Here is a 24,224-nt window from a genome sequence, read left to right as displayed (position 1 = left end):
AAAACTAAACATGGGCATAATACCATTGTGATTGAGAATAGGCAACGGTGAGTCACTGGATAAAAATGGAAAGATACAATTTCATTTCTAGCTATGGCTACTACAGAAAGACAATCCAGTTTAAGCTCTGTTGTGCATTTCTAAGAGCACATGTGATCATAGACTTTATGCACCACCTTACAATATACAAAACAAACATGTTTTCTTCATACATTTTAAAGAAACTACAGTAAATTGAAAATTCAACTTGGGTTTGGTCACTAGAATATTTTGGCTATCGAAACCTAAAAAAGAATTAGGCTACTGCTGCACAAACTTGCAGTCATAGATCCGCAAACTTGGACAATGTTATAGGGCGTGTTTGTTGGACCTTCAGGAGGAACTTTATCAAGAGTAGGCTACTGTGTGACATGACTGGGATATTACCTCTCCACTCATATCATAGTTTAACTTTTCACCTATAGTCTATGTTTCCAGACTCCAGTTCAGCAAAGTTCTAAGAGTTCAGCAGAGTTCTAAGAGTTCAGCAGAGTTCTAAGAGTTCAGCAGAGTTGAAAGAAGTAGTTTTGTGTGCATGCGTATCAGTTCTCTATTTGCATAAATAGCAGGTTTCAGAGGGCTGTCCAGTAGATCAGTAAACATGTTGACCGCACTGGTTCTGTTGTGTCTCGGAGCCTTTCTTCTCTTCTTGCAGTTCAGAATTCGGCGACCTAAAAACTTCCCCCCTGGACCCACTCCTGTTCCATTTTTTGGAAATTTGCTACAATTTGACCGCATAAACCCGTTAAAGGACTTTGACAAGGTAAGCACATCAGTCGTAAACAGGAGACTGCTGCATTAAAAGTACTAAATACATCAAACTAAGGGTACGTTTACACGACAACAGTAGCCTATGCTTAAAACTGAGAAGTTTTTCCTTTGAGTTCTCCGGTTAATATTTTTTACACTAGCCTATATGTTGGATTATTGTCATATTATTTGTATGTTACTGGCTTTCAATAAAAAAATGAAATAAAATAAAATCCAATGAATACAGCGTTTTTAGTTGTTTTCACGGATCCGTGTGAATGGGGATCGTTTTGCCAATGGTCGCGGAAAACTCAAAGGAAAAACTTTTCCGTTTTAAGCATATCGTTGTCCTGTAAACGTACCCTTATAAAAAAGTTATGAAAAGAAATCAGACTACATTCATACAGCATGACACAGCAATAACATTCTGCTCTGAGTTTGTGGTCTTCAACTTGAATGTTTTTGTACAGTTTGCTCAGCGCTATGGATCAATCTACGCACTGAACATTGGTAGACAGCCAGCAGTGGTGTTGACAGGACAGAAAATGATCAGGGAGGCACTGATCACAAAAGCGGCGGAGTTTGCTGGTAGACCAGAGAACATGATGGTCAGTCATATAACAAGGAGCAAAGGTAATGCAGCATACACAAAATACTTGAGTACTCAAGCAGCAAATCATATACTACTCACATAACACAGTGCATTGCACTGCAACATTCTCTCTGCTGGGCTTAGAGTGTTCCCTGATCATTTTGTGTGTTTAGGGGTGATCATGGCAGATTATGGAGACAGCTGGCGGGAACATCGGCGCTTTGCTCTGACCACACTGAGGAACTTTGGCCTTGGAAAGAGAAGTATGGAGCAGAGGATTCTGGAAGAAGTCAAATATATCTGCGCACAACTGGAGGAATCTGCTGGTATATACCGCCTCCTCACCTGTCACTTTCAATCTCTATATTAACGTAACACATTTAATCACACGTTCAGTGTCCTATGTTTGAATATAGATATTTTTTAAATCTCAAAGTTGCCAAAGAAAATTCAAATTCATGAATGGTAAACATTTCTTGTCTTTATATCTCTACAACTCTACCAGGAAAGTCAATTGACCCTCAACATCTGTACCACCGAGCTGCTTCAAACATCATTGCCTCAATCATTTTTGGCTCACGTTTCAATTATCAGGATGAATATTTCCAGACATTGATCACAACTATGGAAAAACTTGTAAAGATTGTCTTTGGACCATGGGCAATGGTAAATACAACGAAAAATAAAGGCAGCATCTAATTACATATCCAACCTGGTTGTTAAAGGCTATTTTCACAAACTCCGCCCCCCATTGGACAGATATAGGCAATAGGCATATTACTAATATTTGCACTTTGTGTAAGCAAGCTGCTATTTATTCTCTACTGTTATTTATAGTGTTTGTTTTCACTTAGTGTAAATAGCCACCACTAAAATAAATTGTACATTGTACATAGATTGTAAGATTTTTCTGTTTAATGATTATTTTCCTGTTTATCACTGTAAAGCTGCTTTGAAACAATCTTTATTGTATAAAGCGCCATATAAATAAAGGTGACTTGGCATTTATATACAGCGGGGGAAATAAGTATTGAACACGTCATCATTTTTCAAACAAAAATACTTTTTCCCTGTGTCATTTCACATTATTACACATAATTTAATTTCTGAACTTATTTTTGTTTGTTTCTTTGTATGTGGCTTACTTGGGTTGTTACCAACATCTGATTAAAATTTCATGTCAATAGCACCTTTGGAAATATATTTACTGAAAAAAATGATGACGTGTTCAATACTTATTTCCCCTACTGTATATATAGCCTATATATATATATATATATATATATATATATACATATATATATAAAAGCTTTTATTCTGAATTACAGTTCTATGAAATAGCCCCAGTGTTAAGGATTTTTCCACTGCCATTCTGGAAAGCTTTTCACTATTATGAGACAATCAGAAAACATATTCTTAAAGTTGTGGATGAGCACAGGAAGTCACATGTTGCTGGGGAGCCAAGAGACGTGATTGACTGTTACTTGGAGGAGATGGAGAAGGTAATACTTACAATGGTTTGTGTGTGTTATGTATTTTTATTGATTTTTTTCAGCGGCATATGAGTTTAATATTCGTTGATTTAAAATGGTTTGTGAGTAGATCATTTTATTTTCAGAGAGAAGATCAACACACAACCTTTGATGACTCACAAATGACCACTTTGCTGTTTGACCTGTTTGCGGCTGGAACTGACACAACCTCTAACACACTCCGAACTTTAACACTCTATCTGATGAAGCACACTCATATTCAGGGTAAGGAATGTGGATAAGATGTGCCTAATTGAGAGTTTGTATGTTAAAAACTTTTGCATGTCAAAGTAAATTATCTACATGTTGGTGAATTGCCATGAATAAATCCATGTCATTTTGATATATTTTATTTGGCTAAAGATTGGTCATGAAAAAATTGAATATTCATACATTTTATATATTCCCCCCCCCAAAAAATTATAGGTGTGTGTGTGTGTGTGTGTGTGTGTGTGTGTGTGTGTGTGTGTGTGTGTGTGTGTGTGTGTGGTTTAGGTGAACCCTACGTTATGGGGACAAAATATCCCCACAAAGATGGCAATATCTGAATTCCTTGTCCTTGTGGGGACATTTTTTGGTCCCCATGAGGAAAACAGCTTATTAATCATAATAATTTATGTTTTTTTAATATATATATATTAAAAAATATATTATATATACAGTACCAGTCAAAAGTTTGGAAACATTACTATTTTTAATGTTTTTGAAAGAAGTCTCTTATGCTCATCAAGCCTGCAGTTAAAAAAAAAAAAAAAAAACAGTAATATTATGAAATATTATTACAATTTAAAAATAATGGTTCTCTTTTTTAATACATTTTAAAGTGTAATTTATTTTTGTGATGCAAAGCTGAATTTTCATCAGCAAGTACTCCAGTCTTTGGTGTCTTATGATCCTTCAGAAATCATTCTAATATGATGATTTGATACTCAGTTATTATCAATGATGGAAACAGTTGTGCTGTTTAATATATTTTTTTGGAATACTTTTTTCAGGATTCATTGATGAGTAAAACGTTAACAGCATTTATTCATAAAAACAGCATTTATTCAAAATAAAAACATTTTTAACAATATAAATCGTTACCATCACCTTTTATCAATTTAACGCATCCTTGTTGAATTAAAGTACTAATTTCTTAAAAAAAAAAATAGTTATTGTTCCCAAACTTTTGAACGGTAGTGTATATTGTTACAAAAGATTTCTATTCTAAATAAATACAGTTCTTTTTAACTTTTTATTCATCAAATAATCCTGAAAAAAGTATCTCAGGTTATAAAAAAAATATTAAGCAGCACAACTGTTTCCAACATTGATCATAAATCAGCATATTAGAATGATTTCTGAAGGATCATAAGAAACCAAAGACTGGAGTACTTGCTGATGAAAATTCAGCTTTGCATCACAAAAAGAAATTACATTTTAAAGTATATTAAAAAAGAGAACCATTATTTTAAATTGTAATAATATTTCATAATATTACTGTTTTTTTTTTTTGTTGTTTTTTCTGCAGGCTTGATGAGCATAAGAGACTTCTTTCAAAAACATTAAAAATAGTAATGTTTCCAAACTTTTGACTGGTACTGTATATATATGTGTGTAAAAATGCATAATGTTTTCTGTGATGGGGTTTAGGGGTATGCTTTTAGTATTAGAGTAAGGGGATGGAAAAACCATTAGGCCTATGGAGAGTCCCCGTAAACCACATATTCAAGATGTATGTGTGTGTGTTTTATTGCAAATTTCTGTTTCTAAAAATGAGGTGGGCTGGGTTACAGATTTCTTTATGGATTTTGCATTAAAGAATAATATGCAGCAAAATAAGATTCTGAAATGATATAATGCATTTTTATTTTTGTGATTTTTTTTGTAGCATTCATAGTTTTTCAATGTCCATTTGTGTCTTTGTTTTAATATCTATTTATACATCTTCAGAGCAATGTCAGCGGGAGATTGATGAAGTCCTGGGTGCTCGTGAACATGTCACATATGAGGACAGAAACGCCATGCCTTTCGTTCAAGCAGTGATTCATGAGGGTCAGCGTTTCGGTGACATTGCTCCTCTCAGTATGTTTCACACCGCTAGAACCGACACTCAACTCCAGGGCTACAGCATCCCAAAGGTGGCGTTTACTATAATTGCTGTGTGGCAACAAATGTTTCTTTACATCAAAGATGTAGAGTTAATATGGCACATAAAACTGGCGTAAAAGAAAGAGTATAGAACATATATCCATTATTTAATCTTATTAAAACAATCCATCACCCAAACTGTTATTACTGCAACTCCTAAACAGCATCTTCACTATGAAAGGGAGGTTTGCTAATCTTGTTAAAAACATCTGCTCTTACAGGGGACAGTTATCATCCCCTATCTGTCATCTGCTCTCAGAGAGGAAAGTCAGTGGAAGTTTCCACATGAATTCAACCCTCAAAACTTCTTGAATGAAATGGGGGAATTTGTGAAGCCTGATGCATTCATGCCTTTTTCTGCTGGTATGTTGTGCATGTTTTATTAGACAGTGTAAAGAAGTATTTTAATCTACATGGTGGGCCATTTATACGGATACACCGTAATAACATGGGAATGGTTGGTGATATTAAAGTCCTGTTTGTGGCACATTAGTATATGTGAGGGGGCAAACTCCTCAAGATGGGTGGTGACTATGACATATACTAATGTGCCACAAACAGGACTTTAATATCACCAACCATTCCCATGTTATTACGGTGTATCCATATAAATGGCCCGCCCTGTAGACTCATTTTGCTTATTTATATGTAATCCAGACAGAGGTGTCCCTTACACACTATACAGACAGGGTCATTGGTATGATCAAAACAATACATTGATCAAATAGAAAGCACATTTGTGTAGTAGAATGTAAACAAACTGTGCGTTTGTATTATGTTCATTCACTTTTCTTTTTCCTAGGATCTCGTGTGTGTTTAGGAGAAAATCTAGCTCGCATGGAGCTCTTCCTCATCCTGGTCACGGTGCTGCGACAATTCCGTCTGATCTGGCCGAAGGATGCAGGAGAGCCAGACTTCAAATATATATTTGGTGCAACACAGTCAGTGAAACCTTACCGTCTGACTGTACAACTACGTACACCTTACGAGACTAGTGAAACTGTTCATTGAACATGTTGCCCTTCAGTGAAAACATGCCCCAGAAGTGGGTTATCACATCACACTATACACATTATACTATGCCATTAAACTAATATTAGCTTTTCAGCTAAATTTAAACGCACAAGACATTAAACCAATAATTCTAAGTTACTAAACTACAAAATCACAACATATAAAGCACATGTGACAACTTGCACTAACATTTATGAAAAATTCCTTTGTCTGTTAAGATGTTAAACTTAATATGGTTTTATTGTATTTGCCCAATGCCTACAGCAAAAATAAATTAGAATTTGAATGGCGTTTAAAACTAACATACAAAAATCACTGCCAGGGAAAACTAGCCTATTTACTGAGACTGTAGCTCCTGTGACAATTAGCCCAGTCTCTTAAATGCATCAAACGTGTTAATGGTTAATGAAAATTTGATCACTATAATGGGCAGCTTAATTGCATTTATCTTTGAACAATTATTTACAGCTATTCCGTTGTGCAATCATGCAATCTTCCAGTGGTAGCGTTTTAGTAATTGTTTTTATTTTGCTTTTAAATACACTTTAATACCATTTAAAATACACAAGTAGGCCTATATTGTATGCTGCTAAAAAGCTCAGCTTCATACTGACTGAGCATGATGTAGCCAGGCTACAAAATAAATGAATGTTGGAACTATGATTTATATTGTAAAAATATGCAAATAAATAAAATATATCATTTATCACAAAACATCAAATGGCACGGTTCCTCTTCTTGTCCATTGATTTGTTCTTCCAGCTGCTGTTACGCATGAAAAGAATGGAAACAAAACATGAGTGAAAAGTTTAAGCAACACAAAAGCTTATATCTCAAGTTAATATTCAGAACATACAATATTTTGTTTCTCTTTTCACAAGGGCAGAACCAGCAGTAAGATAAAGCCCAAACGATAGAGAAAGAGAGATACTGTTGCACCGCAGCGTAGCTCCAACGGTCACACACAGACACGGAAGCTTAAATACGGTGCACTTTATAAACAGAATTAGACAGCAGTATCAATACAATCGAGACCGATTAGTAAAATAACTCTTTGTCAAACCGACAATAATACACTCTTTACCTGATTATAAACCTCTTCCATGGCTACATTTACACACGTGTGCTTGGTTCCGCCAACCACGTGCGCAAGAAGACTGACTTTATGCCTTTCTCCTTCGTCTGTCTTGGTGAATACGACCAAGTGAAAGTAACATGTACCGCCCCCTACTGTACATTATTAACTGATAACAGGTGACTGTCCTCCATTGGCTTCTCTATTGCCGTATTCAGCACCACCTTTGATGTATAATTTCTATTCCCTCTCTATATATAGGCTGCGTTCGAAACCGCATACTTCCCTACTATTTAGTATGGGAAAAAGAGTAGGCGAGCGAAAAAGTATGTACGAATCCAAAAGAGTAGGCGAGAATTACCTGGGTGACGTACTAATTATCGCGAGATTCGGACTTAAGTGCGTTCGAATATGCCTACTTTCCTACTATATAGTAGGCGAAAACAGTACGTGAAGGAAGCAGTACGTTCGAAACATCAGCATTCATAAAAGAGTAGGCGAGAAGTTCCCGGATGGCTTACTCGCTTCCGCCCAGATTTTTGAGTGTTCAACGATGGATACTCTTCTATCCCATGAGGCCACGCGAGAGGATACGTCATAAAAAAGAAGAAGGAGGACAGGTCATACTCGAACGTGACGGAAAGGATGACTGACGAGACTGTTTTCAAATGTGAGTATTACAAATCAAATGATCGCATGTGTTGAACTACTGTACAGTAAACTGTTGAAGATGTAAAGACGCTATGTGTGATTTTGCTGTAAATCACATTTTATTATGTATAGCTAACAGAGAAGCTCCAGTAAGGACACATACGTCTCCAAAGTGGATTTGCATACATTTTAAACCGTATACATCTTAAATACAATTACTAAATGTCTATTTAATATCTGGCAAGAAACTCTTCTATAAGAATTGCAGATTACTATATGAAATAGGCATCTGAGTGATGTATGTGTGCTATTATGTAGAACAAACCTATAAAGTAACTAAACATAAGTTATCTATTTTATTTGTCCATTAGTAGGCTACTGTTGATAAATTAAGGAACATTTATGTAGGATAAAAAGTTAAAACAACCTCAACATGTAAATGTAGTGTTGAGCTCATAAATCACAGAGGTAATGTGAATCTTGTCTGGATGTTACAGGGACAGATGAACAGATGTGTGTTTATCCGGTGGAGAGTGGCTCATCAAGCTGAATGCTGCCATCAAAGGCTTTGTGACATTACAGAAATGAATAACAACAACTATTTAAATATTAAGTTGTAGTTTATTTTAATTATTGTAATTTCAAACAGAGCTATTACAGCACTTTTCTGATTCTTGATTTCTATGCATTTGCTGCACAGCTTTTGTGGTGGAGCAGGACCTGCAAGAAAAGATGATGGCGGCATTTGTGGAAAAAAGCGTTTTTGTCTTCTAAATAATACTGAAATCAAATGACATTGTGCTGTTAAAATGACTGCTTTTGTGTTATGTTTGTGTATTTTGTAGGATCTGAAATGCCAGCAGACTGGTGTGAGCACTGAGGATGAAGAGCACAGAGCTGAATCCTGGAGATGGTGCCATGGATGAGACCCTCCATCACTCCACCTGCCCTTACGAGACCCTCCACCTGCCCTCATGAGACCCACCATCACTCCACCAGCCGTTATGAGAACCTCCATCACTCCACCTGCCCTTACGAGACCCTCCATAACTCCACCTGCCCTTACGAGACCCACCATCACTCCACCTGCCCTTATGAGAACCTCCACCTGCCCTCATGAGACCCACCATCACTCCACCTGCTCTTATGAGACCCACCATCACTCCACCAGCCGTTATGAGAACCTCCATCACTCCACCTGCCCTTACGAGACCCTCCATCACTCCACCTGCCCTTACGAGACCCACCATCACTCCACCTGCCCTTATGAGAACCTCCACCTGCCCTCATGAGACCCACCATCACTCCACCTGCTCTTATGAGACCCACCATCACTCCACCAGCCCTTATGAGACCCACCATCACTCCACCTGCCCTCATGAGACCCACCATCACTCCACCTGCCCTTATTGCCTCAGATTGTGAAGCACAACACATCACGCAACAACCTCAGGCACGAAGGCACGGCTCACCTCTGGCGGTCAGCTGATTCATCAGAGCCGCAGAATGGGCACCGCTGTGTTGAGATGGCAGAAGGATGTGGGGTTCAGCGCCTGTAGCCTACATACATGATTGTAGTTTGAATAAAGCTTTGTTTCATGTGTTGACTTGTATATGCATTTGTTTATTGTGTGATGGTGACTTTGATTCATTCTTTTACTAATTTATTAATATTTCTCATTGTTGTCAGTAAATAAAATACAATTAATTAATGCTTTATTTATTGTTTGAATGAAAATGTAGATGTTCACTATATACACATCTAGAGTGTATTCATGCAAAGCTATTTCATATGACATACATGACATTTTGTTTGTTTTATTGAATTATATAATTTACAGTAAAAAGTAATATAATTAATTGATCAGCATTTATCGTTGTTATTATTGTATGTTTTGGGCTGGGATAGCAATGCAATTCATTCTGGGGTAATATTAATTTTTAATAAAGATACTTACATTTTTCGAGTATAAAATCAACAGTTTTCTCCAAAGGTGAATCTCCCTTTGTGCAGACATTACAAACGCTGAGGAAAACCGTTCTAGGTAGGGCTGTCGAGTAAATGTGAGATAAATGTATGTATGTATATGTATGTATGTATTTATACATATATATATATATATATATATATATATATATATATATATATATATATATATATATATATATATCATGGGTTTGCAAACATATTATGAGATTTTATACACAGGAAAAAACCTATAAGGTTGAATATCAATATATATTTTCTTAAATGATTAATTATATAATACATTTTAAAAAATGCATTTTCTGTTATTTATAGGCCTGAGGGATGAAACGAGAGTTAAATTTAATAAGAAAAAGAGGAAAACAAACCAGTAAGCCACTTTTGCTTATGGATGAAAATGTTTGGATATAAAATAGCTAAAGAAATTAACAACATATTCAAGATATGACAATTTTGGGATTTCGTAATAAAAATAAATATCGTTAAGGATAAAACGGTGGGTCACATTAGTAGGGTTAAATATAATAACTTAAATCAACCCTAAATGTACTCACACAATAAATGGGCAGCAGTTTCTTCAAAAAGACCACAAAATGAGCAAGTTTAATCAATATCATAATATTTACAGACAGATGAATTAAACGTGTCGTTCAAATGTTGCGCGTGTGATAACGCGTCGTAGGTCACATGATAACGTCAACATGGCAGATGTCCGGTTCGCATTCATACTCAACGAGATCTGGCAATAAAGTACCTACTCTTTTAGCGCTCGTTAAGTAAGTACTCATTGAAATTAAGTACCTACTCATTGAGTATGCGGTTTCGAACGCAGCCAGTCTCTACCCCATCCATAATGTCCATACGCTCATTTAGGTTTTACTCACAACCAGGGGTGTAAATGGCAGTGATTTACTAGAGGGACCATGCTTTCAATGACATTTCAGATGTATTGACATATATACATATATTCTATAATCTATACCAACATTACACTCCGAACTGGAACGCAGAGCACTGGGCAATGCAATGGGGGAATATTTGTCAGTCCTGATAATGCCAAATGTCTAATGCTGATGTGACATACTAAAATATGTAAATGTTTTGGTTCTGGGTGAAATCATTTATTTTCTTTAATTTGCTCATTTTAATAGAGCATTATTTGGGTCTGTGAGATCGGGACTTTTATTTAAAAAAAAAAGTTAAACAAGGACTGGGATTTTTATTCTAAAAAGTGAATTGAGGACTGGGATGGAAGAGCTGTATCGCGCCAGCGCCCTCACAGTTGCTGGAGATTATGTGCGACGCATACACGTTTGCTTCTGTCTCAATTTTTCCTGTTTTCACAGGTATGCCTTTCACAATAACTAAACAATATGCATACGAGTCATGTGAGATCTTTGTGTATGTTCATGTTGTCATTTTATTGTTGTATTTTAAATGGTCTGGTTGGTGAAAATAGTGAATGTGTGTAGATCGTCCGACATTTTGTGGATGTTGTGATAGCATGTGCTCGTGTAATGCATTTATTTTGATTCATACAGGCTCCAGTTCCCTTACGAGAACGTTCTCTCGTACTGCGTTGAAAACGCTGTGGGAAAACTCTAAACATGTAAGGCCTAGAAACCTGAGAAATATATGTAACCCATACATAAACATTATAGTTACTGATTTTAAAATCAGCACTGCCATCACATTACATTAACATTAGTTTTTACCTCTGAATTGTCAGGAAATAGAACAGTATTAACTGCGTTTGCACTGGCAGTTTGAAACATTTGGCAGGAGAAATACATTGATATTTATACACGTGAACTCTAATAAACCAAAACACAAATTTAATACAAGTTAACTAATGAATGAACGCTATACCTGGTAACGTACTTGGTTACTTACGTAACCTCGGTTCCCTTAGAGATAAGGGAACGAGTACTGCGTTGAAAATGCTGTGGGAAAACTCCTTTTCTCGAGAATATTGAAGCCTTTATTTTAAAACGCATTGCTGCAGCACATGCGAGAGCTAGAAGCTCGCGTGAGCGTGCTGATTGGCTTGTGCAAAGCAACTGCACGAACCAATGGCGGATCAGCAGAGGAGCGCGGACCAATCGGGGCGCTTGGCACTCTGCCAGAGTCAAGCGCGCGAAACCGCACGTGACAGAAGAGTATAAATACACAGAGAATCCGCCATTTGACAGATTTTTATCTCCTTCAGCTTTCGACTCACCTCGTCGCTGATTCTCTCCAGAGTGAAGCCGCTCGTCGTCGAACAGCCTTCCAGCGGAACTGCTTCGCATCTCGGCGTCTGCCAAGCTGAGCGTTTCCCTGTGGCATCCGACGAGTATCCTTTTTTCTAACTCAAAAAGAGCATTCTAAGAGAGCAAATCGCTGTTTTCACAGCGCGCGGCGTTGTTTCAAATGCCGCTCACCGTGTGTGACTCATGCAGGGTCTCCCTGCAGGCCTCTGACACACACTCTCTGTGTGTTGCCTGCCTCGGCCCTGAGCACGCCGAGGCAGCGCTCACTAAAGGCGGCTGCCTCCACTGTGACGGAATGCCTGTTGCCACGCTCCGTGCCAGATCTTCCGCCGCCTCGCTGAGTGTTCCCGCCCACCTTCCATCTTCGGCGCCCCGTAGGAAGAAGCGGCACGACCAGAGGCCTCCTGAACGCGCTCATCTGGACGAATGCACGCCGGGTCTCTCCCCGCACGCTTCGCCCGCGCCTTCATCTCCAGTCCTGTTCTCCCAGAGCGACCAACGCCCCTCTTCTGAAGCGGCAGGTCTCGTCTCTTTCGGTCTGTCAGCAGAAGAACTGGACGACGCTGTTTCTATGGCGGCATCAGAAAGTGAGGAATGGTCGGGCTCCGCGGACCCCGCCCCCCTCTCTCAGCTGGATCCCACTGACACTCGAGCGAGCATTGACGCCGAACTTTTCCGTGTCATGTCTCGCGCTGTCGAAGAACTGGGACTCGACTGGCTTTCCCCTGCTGAGCCTACCAAAAGCCGCCTCGACGAATGGTACCTGCCGGGGCGCCAACAGGCCCCTCGTCAACGTGCCGCCCCCTTTATGCCCGAGGTCCATGATGAGCTCACTAAAAGCTGGCGCGCGCCCTTTTCAGCGCGAACGCGCTCTTCAGCTTCTTCAACGCTCTCCTCTGTCGACGGCGCTGAAGAGAAGGGGTATGTTTCTCTCCCTCCATTAGAGGAAGCGGTCGCTGCACACTTATGCCCCCCCACTGCTGGGAGTTGGAGGGCTAAAACCGTGCACCCCTCTAAGCCGTGCAGGACCACTTCGGCTCTCGCCAGCCGCGCTTATGCTGCCGCCGGTCAAGCCGCCTCTGCACTCCACGCTATGGCGACCCTGCAGGTGTTTCAAGCTAAGCTCCTCCGCACTATGGACGAGTCTGGCCCGGACCCAGACACCTTCAAAGACCTCAGGAGTGCTACAGATTTGGCGCTGAGGGCCACAAAGACCACCGCGCAAGCACTGGGCCGCAATATGTCTAGCCTGGTTGTCTTAGAGCGCCACCTGTGGCTTACTTTAACGGAGATCAGGGACGCTGACAAAACTGCCTTCCTCGACTCTCCAGTCTCTCCATCCGGTCTCTTCGGCCCTTCTGTAAATGGCTTCGCTGATCGCTTCACAGAGGCTCAGAAAGCTTCAAGTGCTATGAGGCACTTCCTGCCCAAGCGCTCTAGCTCGGTCCAACGGCGCCCCAAGAGCACGCCGCGACCGGAAAAGCCCGCGTCTCAGGTTCTCCAGCCCCGCCCCGCGGCTGACACCACTCGACGCCTGAAGCCTGCAAAACGATTCCCGTTTCCCAGGCGCCAGGGCCCTCGACCGAAGCTGACGCTCGACCATGAGCCCAAGAAGCCGTCCTAACCGGCAGAAAAAGGGGTCTATGTCCCGCCGCGGCCGGACCAGCCCCGAAGATCGCTCGAGTGCTTCTCACAGCCCCCTCTTCAGTTCAGGCGGCTGGAGCAGCTGTATATGCAGACAATGGGCCCGTCACGTGTTACGCACCCCTGCACCCAAACGCTGTTTTAACAGCGACCCACACAGAGCACAAAACGAGCAAAATTTCTCCCCTGACTTCATATCAGTTCGAGCCCCCGTCTCTGGGCGTTCCAGATATGATGATGCCTCTGGCTCTTCGGGCTCTAGCCTGGCAGGCTATCCCAGGAGTTTCAGAATGGGTGATAAACATCATAAAGCACGGCTACTCGCTTCAGTTTGCACGCAGACCCCCGCGCTTTCGCGCTGTGGTTCAAACCTCGGTCAGCAGCACACTGTGTCATGTCCTCCGCACCGAAGTACTAAGTCTGCTAGCAAAAGGGGCTATCGAGAGGGTTCCCCCTTCCCTAAGCGAGTCAGGCTTTTACAGCCGTTACTTTCTCGTTCCGAAGAAAGACGGCGGCCTGAGGCCCATTTTAGATCTCAGACATCTGAACAAGGCTCTCATGTCACGGCCGTTCAGGATGCTCACGACCAGACATATACTGGCGCAAATTCGCCCAGGCGACTGGTTTTTCTCAGTAGATCTGAAAGACGCTTACTTTCACATTCAAGTGAATCCCCACCACAGGCCATTCTTGAGATTCGCCTTCGAGGGGCAGACATACCAGTACACGGTTCTACCGTTTGGACTGGCTCTGGCACCTCGTACATTCACGAAGTGCATGGATGCAGCTCTCTCCCCCCTGAGACAGCGGGGAATGCGCATTCTAAACTACCTCGACGACTGGCTCATTCTGACTCAGTCAGAGGCGGAGTCACATACTCACAAAGCCTGGCTCCTCAGCCATCTAGAATGTCTAGGGCTCAGGGTGAACTTTTCAAAGAGTATTCTGTCACCCAGCCAACGTATCATGTTCCTGGGGACAGTATTCGACTCCGTTCTTATGAGAGCATGGCCCTCCCCGGCCCGTGCTCTATCGATTCAGCAGCTCGCCGCATCGTTCACGGAGGGCTCTCATGCACCCCTCAGAACGTTTCAGAGGATCCTTGGCCTTATGGCCTCAGCATCATCAGTACTCCAACTAGGCCTACTGCGCATGCGTCCTCTTCAGCTATGGCTAGCACCTCGGGTGCCACCCCACGCCTGGCACTCAGGCCGATTGATTATCAAGGTGGATCAGCGCTGTGTTCAAGCCCTGGCCCCTTGGACGAACGCCAGCTGGTTTCAGCAGGGCGTGAGTATGGGGGTGGTCTCCAAGAGGAGGGTGATTTCAACAGACGCTTCCAACTTAGGTTGGGGAGCCCTGTATGAGGGCAGGCCTGCCTCCGGCCTCTGGTCGAGCTCGGAGAAACGCCTACACATCAACTGCCTCGAAATGAGGGCAGTTTTTCTGGCCCTGAAAACCTTCCTCCCATACCTGGCTGGACACCACGTATTGGTCCGGACGGACAACATGTCAGTGGTATCTTACATAAATCGCCAGGGCGGCCTCAGGTCCCGCAACCTGCTTGCCATAGCCACACAGCTACTGTTATGGGGTCACACCAATCTGCGCTCGCTCAGGGCAGCTCACGTGCCGGGCACGTTGAACACAGGAGCAGACATGCTCTCTCGGGGCAGGGTTCCCCCAGAGGAATGGTCTCTCCACCCTCAGACGATTCTCCTACTTTGGGAGGTCTTCGGGAAGGCAGAAGTAGATCTCTTCGCCTCAGAAGACAATCGTCACTGCCCAATCTTCTTTTCAAAGAGCAGGGATGCGTTGGCCCACGACTGGCCCAGCCTTCCCCTCTATGCTTTTCCTCCGGTCTCGATGCTCCCTCAGGTCATCGAACGGATCAGAGACACGAAATGCGCAGTGCTCCTGATAGCTCCTCTATGGCGAACCCAGTCTTGGTTCCCAGAGCTGATACGGCTGTCTGTGACAGACCCTTGGCCAATCCCAGTGAGGCGCGACCTCCTGGCTCAGGCCAGCAGGACTATATGGCATCCCCGTCCCGATTTGTGGGCCCTACATGCTTGGCCACTCAACGGGTACCCCAGGACCTCCCAGAGGGCGTCCTGAACACGATCAGGGAAGCTAGAGCTCCGTCTACCAGACGCCTCTACCACCATAAATGGTCAGTGTTTTCCAGCTGGTGTTTAGCTCGAAACCTCGACCCACACACTTGTGAAATTCCAAGAGTGCTATCCTTTCTCCAGGAGATGCTGGATGCGGGTCGCTCCCCCTCCACTCTCAAGGTATACGTAGCAGCCATTGCTGCACAGCATGTATTGGAAGCCGGAGCCTCCTTAGGAAAATGCGACCTTATAGTTCGCTTCCTTAAGGGCGCCAGAAGGCTTAACCCGCCTCGGCCGCCATCTGTCCCAGCATGGGACCTTTCTTTGGTTCTGCGGGCTCTTAAGGGACCTCCCTTTGAACCACTTCGGTCAGCCGACCTAAAACCTCTCTCCCTGAAAACCGCCCTGCTGTTGGCACTGGCGTCAGTCAAGAGAGTAAGTGACTTACAGGCGCTCTCTACTAGCGCTTCCTGTCTGGAATTCGGCCCCAATGACTCTAAGGTCATCCTTAGGCCAAGACATGGATATATTCCTAAGGTGCTCTCAACTCCGTTCAGAGCCCAGGTTATTTCTCTGTCAGCTCTTCCCACCTCAGAAGAGTTCAGTGATGTTCTCACACTCTGCCCTGTCAGAGCTTTGAGGATTTATTTAGAGCGTTCAGCCTCTTTCAGACAGTCTGAACAGCTTTTTGTTTGCTTCGGGGGCCGAACCAAAGGTCTTCCTGTCACGAAGCTCACGCTGTCCAGGTGGATAGTGGATGCCATTGCTCTGGCCTACACCTCACTGGGCCTTACATGTCCCATAGGTGTTAGAGCTCACTCCACGAGAGGTGTCGCCTCTTCGTGGGCCTGGTCAAGTGGTGTTCCTATCGAAGACATTTGTGCGGCGGCCGGATGGTCCGTCCCATCCACATTTGTGAGATTTTACAACCTGGAAGTTCCTGCTCTGCAGGCACGAGTTCTCTCTATCTAAGCTCTGGCTCTGCGGACCCAGGCTAGTTTTGACATTCCTTCTGTCACATTTGTGCGATGACCGGCTAGTCTGTTTCGTCCACATTTGTGAAACGTTACAACCCAAAAGTCCCTGCTCCGCAGGTACGAATTCTCTCTAGCTAGGCCCTGGCTCTATGGATCCAGACTAGTTATGAAAATGCCTATGTAGGACGTTATGCGGCGGCCGGCTGGTCTGTTCCGTCCGCATCTTAAACCTCTATGGTACCTGCCTTATAGGCATGAGTAGTCTCTATCTAACGTATGCGGCGGCCGGCTGGTCCGTTCCGTCCGCATCTTAAACCTCTATGGTACCTGCCTTATAGGCATGAGTAGTCTCTATCTAACGCTGGCTCTGTGGACCCAGACTAGTTTTTGACTCAGACACTGGTTGTCATCTCGAGTTGTGGGATTCTTAAGACTGGCCCTTGGCCCAGCTTTATCTGTTTGGATATCTAAGGGCCCGAAGATTCGGTCTCTTTATCCTAGGCTATTCTGTACTTCCTGGAGCTCTCGGTGAGTCAGATTGGCCAAAGACGACAAGCACGGCGTTTTAAATAGTGTTCCCACAGCGTTTTCAACGCAGTACGAGAGAACGTTCTCGTAAGGGAACGTACTTGGTTACTTACGTAACCTCGGTTCCCTTAGAGATAAGGGAACGAGTACTGCGTTGCCTTGCCGTGCTATTGTCTCTTATGGCAGGTGTCTTTTCGCTTCAGTCGATTTAAACCTGTCAAATGGCGAATTCTCTGTGTATTTATACTCTTCTGTCACGTGCGGTTTCGCGCGCTTGACTCTGGCAGTGCGCCAAGCGCCCCGATTGGTCCACGCTCCTCTGCTGATCCGCCATTGGTTCGTGCAGTTGCTTTGCACAAGCCAATCAGCACGCTCACGCGAGCTTCTAGCTCTCGCATGTGCTGCAGCAATGCGTTTTAAAATAAAGGCTTCAATATTCTCGAGAAAAGGAGTTTTCCCACAGCGTTTTCAACGCAGTACTCGTTCCCTTATCTCTAAGGGAACCGAGGTTACGTAAGTAACCAAGTACGTTACCAGGTATAGCGTTCATTCATTAGTTAACTTGTATTAAATTTGTGTTTTGGTTTATTAGAGTTCACGTGTATAAATATCAATGTATTTCTCCTGCCAAATGTTTCAAACAGCCATTTCAGTGCAAACGCAGTTAATACTGTTCTATTTCCTGACAATTCAGAGGTAAAAACTAATGTTAATGTAATGTGATGGCAGTGCTGATTTTAAAATCAGTAACTATAATGTTTATGTATGGGTTACATATATTTTTTTAGGTTTCTAGGCCTTACATGTTTAGTCATGTGTTGATTTTATATACATAAAATACCCTTTGGCTCATTCTGAGTAGATTTAAAAGAGCCATGTGAAAAATTATAATGTATAATTTTATGTGGAGAAAAAAAAAGGAAAATGTAAATGTGAAATGTGCATTGTTGTGATAATAGAGAAAATGAAAGAATGACACTTGTGCACTAATTAGGAAAAAAATACTTTATTTGAAAACAATGTGGAAAAAAAACATTGAATAAACAGTTGCTGGAGATTATGTGCGACGCATACACGTTTGCTTCTGTCTCTTCAATTTTTCCTGTTTTCACAGGACTTTCTAATCTGTAAACAAGGCTTTCTGCACGGGGCCTGTAACACTACCAGAAAAAAAGTGGCCTAGATTATTTTAAATATATCTAGTCAGTGACAGAGTGCAACTAATTCTGTATTTTCAGCTTCAGAATCATAAATATTTGTATTCTGGTGTCACTATTTGTCCACTATTGTGCATTGGTTTACCAGCACCAAGTCCAAACCCATTCATTTACACCCACAATGTAAAACCAAATTAATAATTATAATCAACTGTACATTTTTTTGTTAACCTTTTATCATATGTCTTGGAGTATCGCAATAATATAGTATCGTGAGTTCAGTGTATCGAATCGTGACGTGGGTATCGTTACACGCCTACGTTAGTCAAATCGTTAGCAGGTTCATTGTTTTGAGGAGTGCAGAAAAATTACACTACAAAAGGGTTTATTATTTCTCATTTTATATTTGGAAACCTTAACAATTTTAAACTTCTTTTTAGGTTGAATTTCCACATACTGTACCTCATACAGTATCCTTTGTCAAATGTAGTATTATATGCTCATCCATATAACAATTCTTCGATGAGAATCAGATGGGTTTATAAACCATTTAAAACCATAGATGCATATTAATTATGAGTATAATTTTTGACCTGGCAGTTTTATTGTCTCAAGGGTATAAACAAAATGAAGACTACATTTTTTTCTCAGTATACTTTATTCGACAACTTACAAAAGAGAGTCTTGGCACTCATTTAATTTACAGAAATGTCATAAAACGAACCAATAATGCAAAGACATAATTTGAGCATTTTAAAACCATGTGATATCCATCAATACTGTTTTAAGAAGATCTCTAGTGTGTTTCTATAACTGTGATTATGGGATTTTTAAAAGCGCATGTTTTTAGAAATATCACCATGAGAACCACCCCCGTGTTCAAGGAAAAAGGCATAAAAAAAGATTCAAATAACAAAATAAAAACCATTTATCTAAATTCCCATACATATGCAAATACACACAACAGTCCCTGAGAAAACTGTCTTACAGCTTCATGTCAAATTTCAAAAGTTAAGAATAAAATCACACTTCCTTTAAATCAATCCAGGACAACTTCTGGAAGTCTGATCTGGTGCTTTAATACAGGATATGGTCTGGAGGAAGTTCAGTAAGGCTTATTGGACAGGAAACTCTGTAACATTTTTAGAGATGGACCAGGAGCCCACTGAGGAACCATGTGACCTGCACCCTGGAAAAGTAGAGTTGTATGTCACAAAAGGTTTGGTAAAAATGATTACACACACACACACACACACACACACACAAGATTTGTTTTCTATTTTTGAAAGAAGTCTCTTATGCTCACCAAGGCTGTTCAAAAATACAGTAAAACAGTAATATTGTGAAATAATAAAATCACTGTTTTCTATTTTAATATATTTTATAATGTAATATATTCCTGTGATGGTAAAGCTGAATTTTCAGCATCATTACTCCAGTCTTCAGTCACATGATCCTTCAGAAATCATTCTAATATCCTGACTTGGTGCTCAAGAAACAATTACTATTATTACACCACAAAACCATATTTGCTGAATGAAATCCAATACTTTCTTGCTAATTTTAGGGTGTTGATTCCCAAAAAATAGCACCGGTTTTGAATTTCATAGCATTTTTGCTTTCAACAGCCATTTGTAAGGAGAATAAGTCTTGTATTACCCCTTAATTAATATTAGATAAAATTACTGTATAATATTACCCCTCAAAGACATGATTCCCATCTTCCTCTGAGCCAGGTTGGAACTATTTAATCAATTCTCAGCTGTTTTTCACATGCATGACGTAATTTTATCCCTAATCCTAATTTCAAGTGACAGAAGAACAGGCAAACATGACCCAGATGTTTTCTGCTTTTGTACATCTGGGCATTTTACTACATTCAACCAGCGACAGAAAATTACAGATTTTAAGTTTTTTAAATCTTTTTTGAAGATTTTTTATAAACTCATGTTTATGTGAAGTTCTCCTTTGCAGATTGTAAATTAATGAATCTTTTGACATTTGACTGCTTTTGTTATTTTGATCAGTGAATTAAACTTAAATGCATGCATATATATATATATATATATATATATATATATATATAAATATATATAAAGTCCTGACCCCAAACTTCTGGAAGGTATTGCATATTTTGCACCCTATGACATTTGTAGGCATATCATTACAATAACAGTTTGGAGCTTTTACTGTTTAGCCTGAATGTCTAACTGATTAGAGCCAGTCATATGAATCTCTATAAAGATTACAAACAGAGGTTGCACATCAATGGATCTTATTGAAGCTGGAAGTAAGTAAAGTATTACTACAACTTGGAAAAGAGCAACACAAACTTACCTTGACTGTGAGGAAAGTGATGTTGCCAAATTGTTGGTAGAATCCAGCAATCTGGTTATCATAAATCCAGGGCTGGTACTGTGTGCTTGCCTTGAAGAAGAAAACCAAACATTAAACCTGCTTTAAAGGTGCTTTAAATTCTGCTGAACATCTCAAAGATCTCAAACTTACCTTCTGTCCAAGATGCTCAACAAACCACTGGTCTCCAAGGAAGTTACAAGCCATATCGGTGTCTCCATTATAGACCAAAGCTCTAAGACCCAAAGCCAGCAGCTTCACATAGACGTCCTTCACAGTTTCGTAAATGGTGCGATACTGGTTTCCCACATCATCACTGCATAAAAAAGGAAAAACACTGTAAGCACACATGAACTTGCACACACACAGTCAGGACAGGCGTCAAGTTTACCTGCAGATGTCCCATGGTGGTAGGACATCAGGAATGTGCAGCGCCTTTCTCACATCTCCTCGGTTGAGCCAGTTCATCTGAGCGGTACTATTGATGCATGGAGGAACTCCCTGAACACTCGGAGTATTTCCTACTAACTGAACATACAAACGAGAGCACAATTCACTTTTTTGTTCGCTCAAGTTTATTAAAGAAGATGTTGGAAGGCTGCATGAGTAGAGCAAACACGCCTCACCTGATTAGCTTCCCAATGTTTCCTGAAGTTTATAAAAAGGTGCTTCATGGCTCTCTGAGATGTGACACCACCAGCACAGTCAAGATACAGCGCATATGTATTCAACCCAGAGCTATAGACTATATGAAATGCACGCGATACCTGCAAAACACAGAAGACTAGTCACAAAGTCGGCATGAAACGGAAGCTGCGATAGTCTTTTCTTCCCTAATGTAATGTATATCCGGCTTCTCGAACAAGAAAAAAAGTAGACTTGATTTTGTCCATCAGGAATTGATTGAATCATTGTGGTTTGCGATCGCTGTGATCTCATGTGAGTGACGGGTTTTCACGCCGAAAAACACAACATCAGAGAAGAGAATTATCGCTGCAAGTGGGAGTGGTAGTTATTTAGATTAAGATGACAAGGGCACAAGCATTTTTTTAAATATGATGTGCACGAATAAATAATTTATAATAAAAACTGCAATATTCCATTTAAACAAGAATAGTACATTTTGATTTCAGGGTTGTACAACAAGCAGCGAGCATGTGGATGTATTCACGTTACCATGACAGAGCAGGACTCTTTAGAATTATTGTAGAAGTTACAGACTCCATTTTGACAGCAGTTGTCATTCAGATCCTTCCACAACCTACAAGCAAAATAGCATAGAAAAAAAACCCCACTTTAATTAAAATATGCATTGTCATTGCTGTAATATAAATATACACATGAGTGGCCACATATACTGTAGGAATAATTGATTTAGCTTACTGTTCTCCAAACAGGCCGTGATAGTTACCAAAGTAGATTAGTGATTGATCATTTAGTGCAAAACTACTGATGCCATTTCCAACAGCAAAACCCTGCAAAAGAAACCAAACGGAGAATTAAAAAATAAGTACATGAATGAGAAATAAAAATAAAAAGACCTTTCAACAGACATTTGTCTTCAAGTATATGCACATAAATAAATTACATTTTAAAGCATATTTTAACTGACCTTAAAGTTCACTTTAAGCTGGCCTCCAGTGGCAACTCTCAGGCTGAGTGTGGGCGCGTAGATGCCACCATAACTCTCGCCAAAAATGAAAAACTCATTCTGGGTGAAATTTGGGAACTTGGTGAAAAAGCTTTGCAAAGCCAGGTAGTTGTTGTCTGCCACCTAAAGAAAAAGTGCATATTCAGGCTTTCAGAAGTTTTTAAAGGCTATTAATGTCTATGAATGTTTGCATACTTACCTCATCATCATCGGTTTTATATTTTTGGTCATCTGAGTAGGAGTAACCCACTCCAGCAGGAGACTCGAGATACAGAACATTGGCGATTTTATTCCAGCTGAATTCGTTCTCGTAAAGAGTGGCCCCATTATCATTGACCTAGGACCACAGATAGATACACACACACAGAGGAAACACAAAGTTCATGGTTTTGTGTTGTATGGAAAAGCAATTTAGAACAATTCAGAACTCAACATTACATAAATGTTTTTCCCTCTCTAATCTTTACAGCTCTGTAGTTCTTAGTCCTTTGAAATTACATCAGCTCTCGAGTAATTGTCATTTTTAAAATGAATGGAAGTTAGTTCTCAACCTACATGAAAGGGTCCATTCTCTGATAGAAACCCATCCAAAGAGCTGCAGCCCGGACCTCCATTCAGCCACAGCAAGACTGGGTCCTTGAGCGGGTCCCTCTGAGACGTCACAAACCTGTAACATGCACACTCTCATTAATGCCATTATTAATACACAAAACATTATCTGTATGCCTTACTGAGGAGACTCAAACCTTGTTTGCACAACTCGTACTCACACTAAGAGTTCAAAACCAAAACTTATAGTATTACAATTATGTACAAAATGTAATGCTTTTCTAGACAGGCACATGATATGGTGATATCACAGACCATTCAATGGACAATATCGCCGAAATATTTTATAAAATAAAATACTTTTTTTAACTACTAAAAAACAACCAAAAAAAAGAATGACGTTTTTATTTTTTTGTTTTTTTTTTTGCATTTGAAACGTCTTTATTTTTCATTCAGTGTGAATGCGGAAACGCCATTCGCCTAAACACTCATCACAAACAAAACATGCTGCATATTCACGCTCAGACAAAAAAAAAAAAAAAAAGACTAAATAAACTCACCAATAATGCAAAAACTTGCCCGAACTAGCCTTCAGATAGCCTGACCACTGACGGTAATTGGGTTTAAAAGACATGCCCGGCAGATCCAGCACCTCGTCTGGATCATACATGCCGCTCACGACATGCACAGACACGGACAGAAGACAGAGGAAGACATGGAGAGAAAGCATTTCGCACAGTCTGATGGACATGATGGACGTCGAAGACTCCTGCGAGCTGCGACCCTCTGCTGCCTGACCGTGGGCTTTGAGTTTCCCTTCCTCTCACGGTCATATGACTTTTACAGTCGTCAGGTGATGCTGACAAACATCAACTAGACTCGGTACTTCCGCTTACATAACCAACCAAACTCCGTTTCACCGTCTACATGTGTGTAAACAATCACCTTGTTCTGTTTTTCTTACCTTTTTTTCTCAGCTTGTCGATTATTATCAGATTATATCAAGGATCCTCATAACAGTTAATTGAATGACATATTTGCTTGATTAGCTAGGTAAAAAAAAATACATTAGAGCAATTTTATGCAACCTATGAAATACAATACTCGATATTTTATTAAGCACATGCTTGAGCTGAGAGTAGAACGATCAGACGGTAGTGTCTACCCCTCATTAACCAAACCTGAGATATTTTATGTGAATAATTATCAAAGAAATTAAGATCT

The 24,224-nt window shown here is 40.9% G+C and overlaps 2 protein-coding genes and 1 long non-coding RNA gene across 3 annotated transcripts; 2 read left to right on the top strand and 1 right to left on the bottom strand.

The window, feature by feature from the left end:
• Positions 1 to 622: 622 nt before the first annotated feature.
• On the top strand, positions 623 to 7,204 carry LOC308686875 (cytochrome P450 2J4-like). The gene is made up of 9 exons (XM_081358948.1): positions 623 to 802; positions 1,260 to 1,422; positions 1,555 to 1,707; positions 1,887 to 2,047; positions 2,710 to 2,883; positions 3,000 to 3,138; positions 4,849 to 5,036; positions 5,268 to 5,409; positions 5,849 to 7,204. The coding sequence occupies exons 1-9, from the start codon at positions 641 to 643 to the stop codon at positions 6,055 to 6,057; spliced, it is 1,491 nt and encodes a 496-aa protein (XP_081215074.1). The 5' UTR covers positions 623 to 640; the 3' UTR covers positions 6,058 to 7,204.
• A 404-nt stretch (positions 7,205 to 7,608) lies between these two features.
• LOC308686876 lies at positions 7,609 to 9,391 on the top strand. The gene is made up of 2 exons (XR_014029652.1): positions 7,609 to 7,805; positions 8,632 to 9,391. It is a non-coding gene; the product is annotated as an uncharacterized lncRNA (long non-coding RNA).
• Positions 9,392 to 18,281: 8,890 nt separating this feature from the next.
• LOC308682761 (lysosomal protective protein) lies at positions 18,282 to 23,972 on the bottom strand. The gene is made up of 11 exons (XM_081352658.1): positions 23,561 to 23,972; positions 23,007 to 23,118; positions 22,651 to 22,788; positions 22,413 to 22,574; positions 22,184 to 22,275; positions 21,977 to 22,061; positions 21,427 to 21,567; positions 21,192 to 21,328; positions 20,954 to 21,116; positions 20,783 to 20,872; positions 18,282 to 19,634 (listed from the first exon to the last, which is right to left on the bottom strand). The coding sequence occupies exons 1-11, from the start codon at positions 23,749 to 23,751 to the stop codon at positions 19,551 to 19,553; spliced, it is 1,395 nt and encodes a 464-aa protein (XP_081208784.1). The 5' UTR covers positions 23,752 to 23,972; the 3' UTR covers positions 18,282 to 19,550.
• Between the last annotated feature and the right edge of the window lie 252 nt (positions 23,973 to 24,224).

Source organism: Scardinius erythrophthalmus (genome assembly GCF_964197995.2).
Source record: "Scardinius erythrophthalmus genome assembly, chromosome: 2".
Taxonomy (NCBI): domain Eukaryota; kingdom Metazoa; phylum Chordata; class Actinopteri; order Cypriniformes; family Leuciscidae; genus Scardinius; species Scardinius erythrophthalmus.
This window is presented reverse-complemented; position numbering and strand designations above follow the sequence as displayed.

Coding starts and splice junctions, on each gene's coding strand:
- LOC308686875 (XM_081358948.1), top strand. CDS start 641: ATGTTGACCGCACTGGTTCTGTTGTGTCTCGGAGCCTTTCTTCTCTTC. Junction 1,423..1,554: donor TCATATAACAAGGAGCAAAG/GTAATGCAGCAT, acceptor TTGTGTGTTTAG/GGGTGATCATGGCAGATTAT. Junction 3,139..4,848: donor GAAGCACACTCATATTCAGG/GTAAGGAATGTG, acceptor ATACATCTTCAG/AGCAATGTCAGCGGGAGATT.
- LOC308682761 (XM_081352658.1), bottom strand. CDS start 23,751: ATGTCCATCAGACTGTGCGAAATGCTTTCTCTCCATGTCTTCCTCTGT. Junction 22,789..23,006: donor CAGAGAATGGACCCTTTCAT/GTAGGTTGAGAA, acceptor CTGTGGTCCTAG/GTCAATGATAATGGGGCCAC. Junction 22,575..22,650: donor ATAAAACCGATGATGATGAG/GTAAGTATGCAA, acceptor CTTTTTCTTTAG/GTGGCAGACAACAACTACCT.